The following is a 16,959-nucleotide window of genomic DNA, read 5'->3' as shown; positions in this document are numbered from 1 at the left end:
AAACACTAAAACAATAGTGGACTCAGATGCTTGTGGAGGGGGCTTGAGCCGCTACTGCCCGCGCCCCAAGTATCAGCAGGTTTCCACATTTCATTTCCAAAGCATTTTAATACATGTTTCAAAATACTTGCAGCAATTTTAACTAAAAATAGGTTGACTGTAGACGTACCGTTTGTAAACAAACACACATTCCATTGTTTACATGTGTTTAACTAATAGTTCTGTTAGCGAATGTTAAGCAAATTATGTCCTGGCGCGCAGACAAGATTAGGTCTAAATCCAACATTAGCCACGTGCCATGGCCATCGTTGACTTCAACGACGGACACAGAATGCATCTAAAATATAAATCTAACCTGTAGGCAGTGTTGGTAAGTAACGAATTACAAGTAATCGGATTACTTGTAACGATTACTTTTCAAGTAATTTATACTTGTAACGAATTACATTTAAAAAATGTAATTCGTACTTGTAATCGGAATAAATAACATTAATTGTAATCGATACATTAAGGTAATCGATACTTTATATTTACTTGCCGTTACTTTTATTCTCGGAACGTATAATGAATACAATTAAGAACAAGATCATACACTTTTGTGTTAGTAAAGTTTATAATTTTACGCTTCTAGTGCTACGATCGTATGCACAACATCTATGATCAAAAATGAAGATCCAAAGTGACTTGCAGTGTCTCCAACATTACCCTATCCTAAAATCTGCATTTTTAAAATTTAACACATCGCTACCGTCAAGTGCTCCCGTTGAGCGTCTTTTTAGTGTTGGTAAAGATGTTTTTGCCATCAAGAGAGGGAATCTATCTGATGAGAACTTTAAAATGCAATTGTTTCGTAAGGTCAATTCCAAAATTTAAAGAGTGTTACTTTTATTACAGGTAGCTACTTGTATGAAGTCTTTTGATGTTATTCAAGCAAGTTTGTACTCAAATATTATTCATTTAATTAAAGATAATAAATTTAATCATTACATGAAATCATTTTTTTTAACCAAACATATATGTATGTATGTTTATTAATGTAACAAAGTGTAAAAAAATTGAATCGTAGGTCAGTTTTAAAATGGTAGCGGAAAGTAATTGTAATTTTAATGATTACTTCTATATAAAGTAATTTTTACTTGTAATTAGTTACATTATCACCACAGTAATTGTAATTGAGCCCAATTACTTTTTCCGAGTACTTTTAACAACACTGCCTGTAGGTACATATACAAGACATATTGAAGCAGAAATATGAATGCGCATAACTCACTATGCGTAGAGTGATTGATTGTAGAAGTCCCCCAATGTAATTTTTCAACGAATTAGTTACCCCCTATGCAGAAAATGTTTTAAAAACCAACAAGGGAGTTTCACTCGCCCTGTGTTTTCGACTACATGCTCGCATTCTCGAGAGTTCTTTTTTCACCGACGCGACGCGACGAGTGGTTGGTCAACTCTCCCATCGTAATCGAGGCCTCGCTGATTCCGAACTCGTCTGTGGTTACACAAACAATGACACCAATGCAGTGACTCGACTCTGCAGTAGCCTACCTGTGCGGCACCAAGCCAGCTGTGAAGACGTAGCAAAGGCTGAACATCGCGGTGAATATGATCGGCAGACAAATCAAGCTGTAGTTGATCAACTGGAACCTCCCCCAAGAGCCCAGCTCTTCCAAAGCCTTGTCCACATTCATCATTTTCTCTGGAACAAAAAACATCAGAGTTCGAACTCAATCTTCAACGAAACCGTCATGAAAACTCATTCATTACCGAAGAAATTCCTTCAAGAAATCAATGAACTTCGAATTCATGAACTTTGATTAATAATGTACTTTTTTTTATGTGAATATGCTTGACATTCGAAATGGCTCAAACGGGTGTTTTCACGCGCGGTTCTGGACATAAACACTGTGGCCTAAAATATTGAAAGCGGCTTAAAAGAAAACCATCAGATGGCCATGGAAACACCTTGCCGATGGAAACCACTGCACGACAGTTTAATGCCTCGCGCGTAGAGACGAAGAGGCACGCGACGAGCGAGCCAGTGTCGCCCTTAGCGCCCTTGCGCTCCCGCTGGAGCGAACCTGCTTGTTACAGAGCTGTACGAAGGGTGACACTGCCTCGCGCATGAGACTTCTCGTCGCCCTTATTCTCACCGGCGTACCGTGGACAACCTTGAAGGGGCGACCATTTGATTCCATGGCCTGATGTACTGAAGTAATGCGCACACGTCCCTCTTCGCGTTCTAGGAGTCTGTTTCGTAACTCATTCGCAAAGGAATGTGGCGCAGTGGTAAAACAACCCGCATTCAGGGGGGCCCGATATATGGTATATGGCATATGGTAGCAAATACATTGGTTGTGTGAATAACAGTGGAAACAGATTGTTTTCAGCTTCAGGAAAAACAACGCCATTTCAAAACTACTCAAGATATCCGAGTGGGGTCTGCTTACGAAAAGCATTTAAAAGTTCGCTGAGGGCCGAAACGTACTTTTGATTTCGGATTAAGTTTTTTAACTGTATTTTTAGAAGAGTTGAAATTGCTCAGACGCGTTTTCCGAGTAATTTTTAGCCATAAAACAGCCAGTACAGATTCTTGAAAGCACTTAAGGGACTTGCATTACACCTTTATCTTCATTTCTCGGCCATAAAATGTTACGGTCACCGCTCATATTTCCCAGTTATCCTGTGACGACGAAAATATTGCGCGCCAGTCAGTGGCGTAGCCAGGATTTGTGTATGGGTGGTGTTAAGAAGCATGCCCCCCCCCCCCCCCCCACCCCTATTAAAGCGGTTGGTCCCGGGGTCCTCCCCCGGGAAAACTTGGATTTTAAGGTGTAAAATAGTGCTATTTTAGCAGTTTTCGGTACTTAAATTTAAATATTGTAATGGTAAAATTGTTATTAATTTTAATATGAAATTTGTTTGAGTGATGAATAAGAAATTAATTAAAGATTTGGTGCTAAGGGGGAGGGGGTTGAACCCCTAACCCCCCCCCCTGGCTACGCCCCTGGCGCCAGTACATAATCTTGGACTTGGAGGCTATACCGCGTTAGAAATACCAGCGGCGTCGCGCTTATCCCGCCTCACTAACACGCATACACCCCTGACGAGGTGGGCCCCGTAAGGCTGATATCAATCCATTAGAGTGTGTCAACGACCATTTGTTAGTGCCTATTGACAGTATTATTACAGTTGAAATCATCCCCCCTCCAAAACTCTCGAGCCTACATCTTACAGACTGATAATTTTAAATCTAGAGTGTAACATAGTGTAACAATTATTTTACTTATTGGTTACTAATGCCTTCTACGTCGTAATTGTTTACTGTATTCGTTAAAAATTATATAAGTTTAAAGGAGTGTTTTAATGCTCAATAAAGAAATCTTTTATTGCTTGAAAATTAATTTAATTCGTAAAACAATTCAATGCATCCAGCACTCGTACTATAGGGCAGTACATTTTAACAACTGTTTATACATTACTTACTCAAATAGGTTCCAGCTGGTTGTATTGTGCAAGTCTGATTACAGATTTTGGACCTACTTCTTCGATGGAGCGATTGACTTATCGCCACCGTTCAAAGCATAATTAATTTATTGGGATATCCTTTACGAAACGGTTTTCCCAGTTGTAACACTATTTTAGTTGTTAAAATAATCGATATTTTCCGCAATTGAAGGAGTAGAAATTTCAAGAAATCGCACTGAATGTCTCCTTGCGTTTATGTAATATAAATTACGAAATTTATGATTTATATGCTTTGTGATTCAGATAGTCTATATCTCCTGAGGGAAAGAATTTGATACGCACCAAATGATGTGCCTAAAATCAACTCCCTTAACACTGGCTTGTGGTTCATAAACCGACTTTTAAACCGAATAAGATGGTTTACAAAATTGCCAACATACATTTAGGCCGGTTAGCAACATAATTGGCTTTCACTACAACACGGCGATCTACCCCAGACCCCACAGTCGGTTACAACACAAGCATAACTGGTCGTCAAACCTATCACGGCTCATTACGTGATACTGTTTATGAGTCCCGAGTTAGTCAAATTGAGGAATACTTCACTTTGTCTGGAGTCACGACTGTGCGAGGGCTTTAAGACGTTCGTAGATCACACAGTCCTGTCTACCGGGTGCGACGCCGCAATGAAATGTTCTGCACAACTAATACGACATAAGCAAAACCTTTGGCTCGGAAAAAGTTCCCACATTTTTATCGAAGTTAATAAAGGAATAAAAATGTATTGGTAACGAAAATGTTCCTGCTAATGGCATGCTACTGACTTAACACTTTCAGTCACACTATACAATTTCCTAACTTAAAATCTGGATATTTTGTCCTAGGAGATTTTTTTTCTCCATAAAATCAATAAATAGAAATATAGTAATATTACATATAAAATGAAATAACATTATCATAGCAGTAAAAATAATCAACTAGACTATGCTAATAACCAAATGTTCAAAGTCTATATAAAATCAATTTATCATTGACATCAAACGCACTTTTTTACTGCTATATGGAATTGTTATTTTAACGTGCTTCTTGGTGTCGATGGATTGTGAAAGAGGAAAAAAATATTTGCAATACATTTTTTGTTGTTTTGAGATGTGAGAAAAGGAAAGGACTTGAAGAAGCTTCAGAAACTGGGTGTAGAAAGAAGGGGGGGGGGGGGGGGCTCCTTGCCATCGGGTGGAAGCCATTGCAAGTGGAACAATCAATCAATGTGTTTTATATGTGTGTATAAGCGAAATACCACTCACAGACTCACTCATTACGAATTCTCCGGAAGTATAAAACTTGAAATAATAAACTTGAAATTTTACCGAAATAAACTCCAGAGAGTCTGAATGGGAGTGGGTGGGTGGATTTGTAAATTTTCAAAATTTGATTAAATTTTCTGCTAGTAATACTTATTCCGTAGCAAAGCACGGTCACATCAGTTAGTCTTTATTAAACAGTATAAAACAAAATCGCTATACGCGTCCGTTAGTTCGCTCACTTCTTCTAAACCACACAATGTATTTGATTTAGTTGTTTTAAGTCCTGTGCGGCCGGCAAGAGCTCGGCGGTGACATGTAGACGAAAACAAGTCGTCCTCTTACTCCCTTACTAATAATGCCCTCATGTTATAAGGAATAACAACCCCCCCCCCCTCCCCATGGTTGCAGCGCCCATGCTACCATTATTCCTAGTACATATGGAGCGTTGTAAATCGCGTTAGAAAAATACCTAGGTGTAGATGTGTAGAAGAAAGCATACGTATGCTTACACGCGGTATTGCTCAACGCCGGTTCCAACGCGCGTGTCGTGGTACATACCTAGAGTCCCGTAGGACTGTTCAGTGTAACGCGCGCTTTGGTGGAGTATATACTAGCTACCAAGGAGGCGATGCCACGAACGTGATGTGATTAAAATATTTTTCTTACCAAATAAGTTCGACACATTTGAAACGACAGACAATACTTTCCCCCGACTAAGAGCTTGATTACTACTGGTATCCAGCGGACGACTTTAGGCTGGGTTTATGAACTTAGCAAAAGCGTTGAACGCAACACACAAAAAAATCGCACGCAAGTCAAAGATATCACAAACCCTACAACTTAAAACGGTTATAAACTGTAGAACCAATTTTAACAGTTGCACAGTCCTTAATTCAACTCCCTAGAACAAAGTGAGCTGCATGTCAAGTAGTGAATGAAATTATATTGCATCATTGAGTGAGATTGGTTGGTACATCAGCAAATAAATTCAACATTAAATCTTATAAAGTACCTTCTAATTTTTTTTCCCGATAATAATGCCACGTCTAGCAAAATTTAATCAAATCAGATTTAAATAAATATGTCTCGTAATAATATTTAGTTTTAGTTTTAAGACCGTATTCTTTATACCATTTCACTGCAGATTAACCACACAAAGTTGGAATCACAGATTAACTAAGGTATCATGCATTAAGAATAATTCAGCAAGTTACATATTATGAAACAAACGTTCCAGCTAATCTGGCGTGTTTTTAAGCTATGTTACTAAGTGATGTATGCCAATTTCAAAACTACGACAGCACCCAAATAATAAACACGACTAATTCTAAAACCTACCTTTGGTTAAGTACTGGCACGTGGCCATCGCCGTAAGTAATTTTAGCGGGGCAACCTCGGCGTGATACTCGGTGCTATTATACTCCCATCATGCTTCACGTCACAACACGAGACTGCGTCCGCTACCAGCCACGACCTACCCACGACTGGTCTGACATTCAGTCGGTTCGACAGTGTCTGCAGTTGAAACCAGTGCTGCAAACGGACTGGCGAGTAAACACATAAAAAAATTATAAAAGTTGCCTCTAAGATTGTCGTTTTCCGGCTTCCCACGGCGTAGCCTTTAAATTAAATACGCAAGCGCTCACCCATCATACTGCAATAATGAAATTAATGCGATCAAACTGCAGCACTGTTTATGAACTATACATATTTGTAATTTTACCTGTGTATTGTAACACGAGCTAGCCATGATAGCAGTGGTCGTGATCGAGGAGTCGCTCTGACGTAACGTGGGTCGTGGCTTCGATCCCAGATTTGGTACTCCAGCAGTTCGGAGCTGCGGAGCTCACTATGGCCATGAGTATGAATCTTATATGTGCTACGTGTGTACGATGTGTTTCCGCGAGTGAAAACTAGAAGCGCTATCATATCAAGTTTTTTTTTGAAATTTATGTTTATTGATAATTAAAAAAGCTGTTTTCTGACTTCGATATAATTCCTTATGGTAACATTAACCTTTGCTATTTATCTGGCATTAGCAATAATTATATGGATGGTAGGAAATGTGCTGCTTAAGGATGCCCATCATATCCCAAAAATTCGAATTTTTTTTTCTTCGTGTTCATAAGAATTTGAAAGAGAGGTAAGTAACAAAACAAAATATCTTGTGAAATTCATCATTAATTGCTCATTAATGGGGTTAAATATTAAATAAGGCATGTTAAAAAGTGAAGGAATGTTGATTTTAAACCAAACCGATGTTTTGGGATGTAAAATTTTAATGTCTCAAAATACTCGATCTTAATCACGCGAAAGTGTATGTGCGGTGGTCAGCATTTGCTATTTATAAGAAAAATGATATGTGATGTTAGTGTTTTCATGTGTTGTTTTTATTTGAGTGCTTATGCGCTATTGCATATTTCTTATATTAGGTTAAGTTACACTGTAACACAGTATAAAAATTTAGTTCTGTTATTCAAAAGTACCGCTTTTATTTCCATCCTGAAAAAAAAAGGGGGGAGTTAGGTGAAGAGAAGTTAGTTCGTATTTTTTTAAAAATATATAATGATGTATATTTAAAAATTCATATTTTAGAGACTGAGCTCTTATGTTGAGCGGTAATGTAAAGTTTAAATTTATCTTCAATTATCCATTAAGGTAGGGTGACCAAATCATAAACTTGAAAAAACGGGACACATCCGAGGAGGGTTTGGGGGCGATACCCTCCAGCTAGGGGGTCCGAGGGCCTCCGTCGAGACGTAATCATTGAAACATGCTCTTTTTTGCTAATTTGAGACCTATAATAGATAAAAACAATTTTGCAGTGAATACTTATTATATATACTGTATTATGACATACTTCAAAACATAATTAAACAAGATAAATAAAATTGTTAGTCAAAGTTATGTAAAAAATCTTTAGTATTAAAATTGGGGATATTTTTCTTTCGTTCCAGCCAATTTTAAAACCTCTTTCTTTTCCAATATAAAGTTGTAAAAACTAGAACAGTCCATTTTTAAATTGTAGAGTACCTGCAAGATTGCAGAAAGGGTATCCACTCCCATCTTGTTCCTTTCATCCGTCCATTGAATGTTCATAAGCGAAAAGATTCTTTCAGTATTACCATTATGGGCAGGGATCGCAAACACATACTGGCATATCTTCAAAAATTCAACTGTCGAGGAGAGGGGAAGACGGCCCGAGGAGAGGCGCGACAAAAGTATATTATGAACCCAACGTAAATACGGGACATTTAGGCGTCCCGGGAGACTTTTTCGGGAACCCGTGTACGATCGTTAAAAAACGGGACAATCCCGTTTTTACGGGACGTTTGGTCACCCTAATGTAAGGGTAAAATTGTACATGTGAGACTTTGCATAAAAATCTTTTAAAAAATCTGGAAACTTTTTTTTTTAATATACTTACCATCATTGTGGAGGGGCATTGCAATATTTGGAGCTCTTCGTTACTTAACATACCTACATTTAATCCCTGGTATAATAGTGATGTTGATTGATAATTGCCATGTTTATTATTTCAATTAGAGTGAAGTGTTTGGCTAAGTAAGGTCAGTTACATTTAGAATGCTGTTGTCTTTGGTTAGGTGAAAAGTAAACATGTTTAGGTTACCTGAAACATCTACCTATTTCCTAACCTAAGCATTTTATTATTTCACCTGACTTAAGATTTTTAATTTATATCTAACCCAAGACATTCAAAATGTAACTGACTGTACCTAACCAAACCCTTTACTCTAATTACAGTGCTTACCAATCGACAAAACTGTTAAACGAAATGTATTCAAGTAATGAAGTACCTACTCAGAGTACATAAGGTAGGTTGCCCTAAGTTCGCCAGTGTGCCAAAATTCGCCACCTGCCCTAAAAAAAAAGTACTGATGTGGGCCAACAGGTGGCAGCAAGCATATATATTTACACCTCTAAAGCTTTAACCTTTACAACATCTATGGCAGTTCCGTTGCCAGTGTCGCGATAGTCGCCATATTGTAGAAAATGCTCATCACGATATAAAAATTGTTCTGTAAGTATCCATTTGTGATATATTAATCGTTTTAATTAATTTAAAGTTCCATATATATTTTAAAAGAGTTTTCTGTGTACTTTATGATGAAATAAATAGTTGTGTGGATTTATGAAAAAATGTTTAATGGTTCATTATTTTAGAAAATCGTGTATGTGTTCTTAATTTCGCCACCATAGCATGTAATGTGGCGAACTTAGGAACAGTATGACAAACTTACCTCTGTCAGTTACTCAATACCTAAAAAAGTGTCAAGAGGTTTGAAAATCATTTTGCATTGGTAAATATAATTACATGATATTAATTTATGTATTTTAAAATTATTAAAAAATAAATAACTCATAATTTTGGATAAATATTTGGAGTGTGTAGTTATTTAATAAAACATTCATGAACTTATATTTTACTTGTTTCTTTTTATAATCATAAACTCCATTATTCACTGCTGGTATTTAAAACATTGTTTCAGGCCATGGATAAAAGTACTCTGCGTGGAAAATATTGCAAATGGTCCAAGGAGGATTTGGACAAGGCTTTGGCCATGATCAGAAGCAAGAAGATCAGTATATTGGGAGCAAGTAAGCGATATAACATACCGCGCCGAACATTAGGAGGTTATGTCAAATCTCAAGTTTGGAACAAAAAGAAAAATGGACGCCCTACAGTCCTGACAGGTGAGCAAGAAGTACAGTTGGTTGCTAGAATAACGCGATTAGCAGATGTAGGCTTTCCCTTGACTGTTAAAGTCTTAAGGAAATGTGTTTACACCTTTTGCGAAAAAAATAGGATAAAGCAGCAATTCAGTGTTATGAAAGGGTATGCTGGCAGGAAATGGCTTAAAGGTTTTCTCCAGAGACATCCTGAAATCGCTAGAAGGAAGGCACAACATCTTAATGAGGCTCGGGCACAAAAAATAAATAAGTTTATAGTGAATGATTACTTCCGAACACTGAAGGATGTAATGACAAAGCTTGATATTGCACACATGCCTGAACGAATTTACAATGTAGATGAGAAAGGTTGTCGTCTCAGTTTACATCGACAGCCTTTCGTACTTGCCAAGACAGGCTCTCGCAGAGTACATTTCCGTGGTAAAGAACATGGTGAAAATGTAACTATTGTGTCATGTGGCAATGCACTGGGCAATGTTATACCGCCTATGATCCTTTTCAAGGGACAACGCTTGAAGCCAGAGTGGGCTGACAACTTGCCAGCTGGAAGTGTAGTAGAGATGACAGCGAAGGGTTCAATGACATCTGAAACATTTGTGAAGTGGCTGCATCACTTCAGCCGTTACAAGTCTGCAGGACCATGCCTTCTAATCATGGATGGAGCCAAGTGTCACTTAGATTATTCCATAGTCGAGGCAGCTGACAATGTGGGTGTTTCACTGTTATGTTTACCCAGTAACACCACCCACGAGCTCCAGCCGATGGACAAATCAGTTTTTGGCCCATTTGAAGCTTACTGGGATGAGGAACTTATGAAATTCTGGACAACATATGAGGATCGAGTATTCAACAAGCAGCACTTTGGTTATGTGTTTTCACCCGTATGGGAGAAGTCTACAATTCCAAAAAATATTAAAGCTGGATTTGAAGCTTGTGGAATTTTCCCATTTAATCCAAACAGAATTCCGGAACAAGCTTTCGCGCCAAGTGAAACCACCACAGTACCAAGAGTAACCTTGCCACCTTTTCCTGAGCCAGCTCAACATCAAGAAGCCATACGGAACCACCACGAGGATGAACCACACAATGACTCTGAAGAAACAGATAATAGCAGTGCATGGGACAGTGATAACTTGCATGGAGACAATGGTACTCGGAACCAGCAATCGAATGTCTTATTCTCAGAAATCCTTAGTACACCTGCCAGAAATTCCCAACCAGCCAAAAGAAACCATCCAGCAATTAACAGTCGAGCAGTAGAAGTGCAAAAATCGTTGTTTGTGAACTCAAACAATCAATCCATTCCCTGCAGCTCCAAAAATGTCCATCTCTCCGCATCACCATCAGCACACAACCAGAAGAATCCTCCCAAGAAGTCCAAAGCTGTTGGTTCCAAAGAAAATCCAACAAAACTTTACACTTCACCTCGAAGATCTTCTGTAACTAAGAAATCACTGCATCAAGAGAGTTGGTACTGCTTTTTGTGCAAAGAAGATAGAGTGATAGACATGAGGGGTTGCAGTTTGTGTAAACGGTTTGTGCATGAAGAGTGTGTTGGACTTACCAAACATGACAAACAAGTATTTGTGTGTCCTACATGTGAAGTATAGTGGGATGTTTAAGTAACCGCATGTAGAATGTTTACATAGGTACTGGAAGTAGTTGTTCAGTTTGTATGTTTTATCTTTGATTATCATGTGGCGAACTTATGGTACATATGTACCCTAAGTTCGCCATTTGTAGACACACAATTTCTTATGTGTATACAAGTGCGCATACAGTATTCTTTGGCTTCACATCCATTTTATGGTGCCTTGATATATTTCTTTTACAATAAAATACCTACATAGTTTGACAAAAAAATATTTCCACATTTTAAAATTAAAAGTTTCTTAAGGTGGCGAACTTAGGGTAACCTACCTTATATCAATGCCCTTCCACTAACACATCTACGGAAAGTATAGAAACACAATATAAGTTATCAGATTATTTGAAAAGCTTTTATGATGAAAATCTCACTTGTAAAATTTACTGAGCAGAAGTTAGCTCTATCCACCTGCCCGGGACAGAGAGCTTGGTACAACAGACGCCTAAGTAATTCCACGCAAATCCGGCAATTTCCAACTGTTTTTTTATAGTTTTACTACAAATTGTGCAAATATAACGAAAGAGCAGTTATATAGCGACCTTCATATATGCGTGTACCAGAGGTGTCCCCCCCCCCCCCCACCCGAATTTTTTTATGCCATTTTCTAAATTATTTTATAATATTATACTTTTTTAGTATTATATTTTATGATAATAATTTTGGTCATATCAGGTAATATTTCCATCCTGAACCGACAGATGCCAAACTGCTTTTGTTGAGGAAAGTGCGGGGTTTTTGCTATTTAACTTCTTCCAATCAGTGTTATTCAAGGATAGGACGATGATAGGAAAAGTAGGAAACGAATGGGAGTGTTTCAAGTTTAATGTGCCTGCAAAAGTCAAATCGATGGTTGTTCCAATCGAGTGGAAGAGAGATAGATGCGGCGCAAGCGTACAAAGAGCGTAACGGGACAATGAGTCATCCTTTTTGCCGACCTCCGTAGCGTAGTCGGATGCACACCGGCTTACGGTGCGAGGGGTTCTGGGTTCGAGTCCCGGGTAAGGCATGGATGTTTATTTACAGTAAGAGATATGATTGCTACGAAATGATAAAGATTGGAATGATTTAGTTCTGGTTGTGCGCGAAAGCCGTTAACCATTCAAACAATTAAAAAAAAAAAGTCATCCTTTTTCGTGCGTGCAGTCGGCGTTCATTGATTTATTAGACATTGTCACGTTAAAATAAATTAGCGAATAAACTATCGTACAGGTTGTCCCAGGGCCCTGGGGCCCTCCAATGTGTCGTTTTCATGGATTACATCACAAACAGCAAACAGAGCTTCTAACAGACAAGCAACGGCACTGACCTCTACGTTCACCGACAGCCTCTGGATAACGTTTTCTCGGACTACAGAGCCTCCATGCTTGGTAGGCCTCTTGTCTGTTCTCACCATCTTGATAACGAGAAAAAAAATCTTTATCTACAGACAACAGACAGTCTTGCAGACGCTTAATTCTAATCTCGTGCACCCCGAGATAAGTTTAGCACACGAAAAAGACAATGTGTCATTAAGTGTTCATTATCATCTGTATTTGGGTTTTCTAGCATCTACATGCAAAAAAACAAGTTTTAAAGTAGAGTGGAATGTGTGTACAACTGTCCAGAAGTTCAACACAAGTCATTGAAACAAGACAATACCAATGTAAATGTCAAATTGTATTTATGTTATCGCTAACAAACCATTAGGTACCTTAACCGCTCGAAGGTTCAGGAAAACACGATGGCGACTGTATATATTTGAAAAATACCTTTTTGACGTGATATCGTCTTATAAATCGATGAACACTGGCTGCACGCACGAAAAAGCATGACTCATTGTCACGTTCCGCCTGAGCCGAGCGTGCAAGAACCGGCCAACCACCGTGCGAGAAAATCTTCTATAATATCAAACAGGTTAAGGTATGCAATTTTTCATCAATGTTTTCTTATGACGTTATCACGTAAAATTATCGTCCGTAATCCGACTTTACAGACTACCCCCTTTTTTGTTGTTTCCTGTATCCTAATAGGTATATTGTTAATGACAAACTATACACAATCTAGGATTTCCATAAAGTTGGACTTAAGTTTGTGCAATTAATTTGTGTATGTGTCTACAATATTTTTTTTGTAGATATCCTACAGACATTCTTACAGAACATCCGCTCGGAATACCCTCAGGACATAGGGCCTACTTAACGGACACATAAATTACTTTATACTGAAGCTCACTGCAGTTTGAAAATAACGGCACTAGTAGTGGCTTAGCCCTGACTTAACATTGGGTTTAAAGGGAGTTTCACAATTATATTTTAATATTATTTGTGATTCTGTCATGCTCATAAAACATCGTTTAATGCATAACAATAACTTGTAATTTTACCACATTTTCAGTTAAAGTTGAAATGTTGAGAATGTGGAAGCCAATCAATCACAATTCTCACATAACCATTTTTAAAATGTCAAATGCATGTTTAAAACACAAATGTCTGTTTTTATACATTTTGATATTCATGCAAGGTTAGTTCTTTAAAATGCTTCTTTTCTTTGTTTTCCAATCACAGAGAAGTTTGTTTTGTTTACAGCCATAACCCAAAAGGCCACTGGACCACTAGGTAGACCTGTAATTTAAATATTTATATTTAAGAACATTACTGGATCACAAGCATCAAATTTAACTGACAAATGCGGTAAAATTACAAGACACGCCAAGGAGAAGAATAGGAAGTTGGCAGACCTTTCTATATGACCGTGGACAGGGAAAAGCAATTGATTTGACCAGTCACTTAGAATAAGTGATGAAATGTAACACATCTGCCTTCAAACATTCAGCTCTGCTGAACAATGACAAATTCACTGTTCAGCTAAATACATCTTCAGTAATTACCTACCTACTAACATCACTATCTATTGTTGAAAACTCTTTGGTCACATCAAAATTTCACATGACACAGAGCAGAAACTCCATGATCACTTGTATTAAAATATACTGCATATTCTGGGTTACTGTGTTAATTAATTCATTTCCCCCGTTCAATTTAAAATTGGTTTTTAACTCTTGATCAGTAATTATTCAACATGCTTAATAGGAACTGAGGTCTTTACTTACCCATGTAATAAAAATCCAGTTATGTGCAGAGCTCAGGCCACATTCTCATAAATAGATGGAGATGAAACACATACAACACAGAGAGCCACGGCATCGACAAATGTTGTCTCTTCTGAACTAACAAGATACTTATGCCTTGTACTCTTATTGCAGATAATCAACACAATGGCACTGTAGAGAGGCTGTTAAACAATAGCAACACTGTGTCAGTCTTGTTTGTCTAATGCCAGCAGCATTTAGAGCAGATGTCCAATGTTTGCGTGAAGCCTCTAGTGAGTACAACTGACAGGGACAGCTGCAGTAGTGCCAACCAATGCCAACAGAATACAAGAATTGCAATAGAGCGATTTCAACAGACAAGATTAACTGATAGTTTTGTAAGATGGACCTAATGTAACTGGCATTAAGAATATTACAAGAGAGTCCAATAAATTATTAATATGTTAGCAGTTACTTAAGGTTGACTTCAATTTTTACAAAAATGAAGTCGTAAATCAAAAAAAAATAATATTGCTACAGTAATATTCTGTAGTATTGACACATAGTACTACATTCCTTTCTGAATCCTTAACATTATTAATATAGCTAACATTCATTATTTACACAACACAGTTACCTATATAATTATCAATGTTTCACTACCTTATTCTTAATGGTTAGTGTAACAGAATTCCAAACTAATTCAGGTTTTATTTTAAAACACTTCAATTTAACCAAAATTTACTACGTAAAAAATTTAGCAGTTGCTAGTGTATGGTTTTTATTAAGCATATGGTAAACGTAAAGTAAGAAAAATCTTTATAATAATGAATAGTTATGCAAATTAAAACAGTTAAAATCTGATGCCATACAGATGTGACTAAAACAACTACATACATAGAAACATGAGTTTTCAAGACACCATGAGTTTTTTTATTCATATTGATAGTATTGTGATAATTAGATGGTGACAAAACTTAAAATTAAATTTTCAAACATGTCCACACCAAATGAAATTTAGGCTACGCAATCAGATAATTTTTTCCACTACTGCTAAAGTAATATAGGTTTAGTAGTTCCAATAACATGGTTTCTTGTACTGATACACATTAGGTAATTGTATATATTTACGCAAGAACTAGAGACATGTACAGCATTCACAAAAATATTTAACAAAATCTTTAATATTTCTCAACGAAAAACCATAAAACTTAGGCTTTAGCACTAACAAAACTCAAAAATTAAACTTCATTTGAGATACTTTTCTAAACCACCAAAAAAAAAGTAAAAAGTTATATTAGTTAAACTGTAATACAAGGAGATTTTGTCGAAGAGAAAACAGTAGCGTAGTCATACACTTAAGTATGTATGCATGTTCGAAACACAGAAATAAGAAATCCTAGGTTAGCCACAATTCTAGAACCTTAATTTGTTCCAATTTAAAATGCACTTTCTTTACTTGCAAGTACTAATAGGCAATCAAATTAAACTTACCATTTTTTGTGTTGTACATTTGTGACTTTTTTGTTTGAGCTTTTTGAACATATTTTGATACTTTATAAATATCCGTAAAACCCTTTGCAGTCTGCCACACGCTGTTGCTTTATATATTTCAACCAATCATCTGCTTGCATTATGCGGGAACGTCTTGCATGAATTTATTGCAAAATTGTCGCATGTTTTTTGTCCCAATGTTAGATTCAGAGCACGTTGTGTAGGTAGTTTTCCTGTATAAAACAGAGTATATTAAAGTTGAAATCTAATGTTCATTCCGATATTACCGCTTACTTATTTAATTAACAGAAATACGAAGTTGTTTGATGAGTAAATTTTCTCTTAAAGATGTTTCCAACGTTATAACCATCTTTTAATCTTCGTCACTGCTGTGTACCGCTTATAAAAATGTAGCCAGCCCAGCACTTAGTCAAATATTGAAATTGATAGCCCGCGCTTTCTCGTGATGTGTACTACGATAGTTATGCGTTAGTTCCATCTCACGTTTAGGTCATGGTTTTCATTTTTCTATTAAAGCTGAACAAACTATGTTTTTGTTGCATGACTTATTATTTTTAATTGTTTGGGGTGCTTTTGCATAATATACTTTTTAAATAACCATACTTTCCATGATTATGTTTTGCTTTTAAAAATAACTTCACCTAACAAAAAGGTTTTTTTTTATATAGCAAAAGTCACATTGCTAATTTGTAAACTTTATTTTAGAATAAAATGTGTGACGACTATGGGATAAAACATGGTATTTCTTTAAGCATGACTTGAAATTACATCTCAAGAAAACCAGCTGGCCAATTGAAATCTGGCCATCATTATCAAATGAATGCATAACTTCGTCTGCCAGAAAGGTAGTTACATAGGAACTCGTTTCCTTTTTTTTTTTTTAATTTGAAGAAAATGACAGAAATTTACAGTGGCATGCATGGATGGAGCAGCTAATGAATCTCAAAAACTAGAAAAAATTCAAGGGTCACCTGACTGCCCATAACAAGCATGACTTGCTATTTAGCAACTTGAATATGTCTATTATTAGGTAGTATTGCATTTGAAAATATAAATTTAACACAGATAAAAGACACGGAAATCTACTCTTAGAAATCCCAAGAAGGATGCGGCAAGTAATTGCCTTTCTCATTTACACATCCATTTTCATGTTCATATGGTGACTACCCTACATCAATATAAATGCTATTTTGAATTAATTTTTAAAAGTTTTTGTGTATCTTAGAACATTTATTTGCTCT

The 16,959-nt window shown here is 36.9% G+C and overlaps 2 protein-coding genes across 3 annotated transcripts in view; one reads left to right on the top strand and one right to left on the bottom strand.

Annotated features, from left to right (window-relative positions):
* LOC134542286 (organic cation transporter protein-like) overlaps positions 1-14,995 on the bottom strand; it is a 63,990-nt gene extending 48,995 nt beyond the window's left edge. Inside the window, exons 1-2 of one of the 2 annotated variants that reach the window (XM_063386432.1) lie at positions 12,443-14,995; positions 1,552-1,702 (exon numbers count right to left, since the gene is read on the bottom strand). In XM_063386432.1, the coding sequence (XP_063242502.1) occupies positions 1,552-1,697 (146 nt within the window). In that variant the 5' untranslated portion in view covers positions 1,698-1,702; positions 12,443-14,995. Of the gene's footprint in view, positions 1-1,551; positions 1,703-6,113; positions 6,283-12,442 lie in introns of those variants that run through there. The other variant, XM_063386430.1, reaches the window with a different exon arrangement.
* Positions 8,788-11,597, top strand: LOC134541920 (uncharacterized). The gene is made up of 2 exons (XM_063385665.1): positions 8,788-8,817; positions 9,287-11,597. Exon 2 carries the CDS (start codon positions 9,290-9,292, stop codon positions 11,096-11,098), a length of 1,809 nt encoding a protein of 602 aa, XP_063241735.1. The 5' UTR covers positions 8,788-8,817; positions 9,287-9,289; the 3' UTR covers positions 11,099-11,597.
* Positions 14,996-16,959: the final 1,964 nt, after the last annotated feature.

This window comes from Bacillus rossius, assembly GCF_032445375.1.
Source record: "Bacillus rossius redtenbacheri isolate Brsri chromosome 4 unlocalized genomic scaffold, Brsri_v3 Brsri_v3_scf4_2, whole genome shotgun sequence".
Classification (NCBI taxonomy): Eukaryota; Metazoa; Arthropoda; class Insecta; order Phasmatodea; family Bacillidae; genus Bacillus; species Bacillus rossius.
Note: the sequence above shows the minus strand (reverse complement) of the source record. Positions and strands in the feature narration are given on the sequence as shown.

Coding starts and splice junctions, on each gene's coding strand:
- LOC134541920 (XM_063385665.1), top strand. CDS start 9,290: ATGGATAAAAGTACTCTGCGTGGAAAATATTGCAAATGGTCCAAGGAG.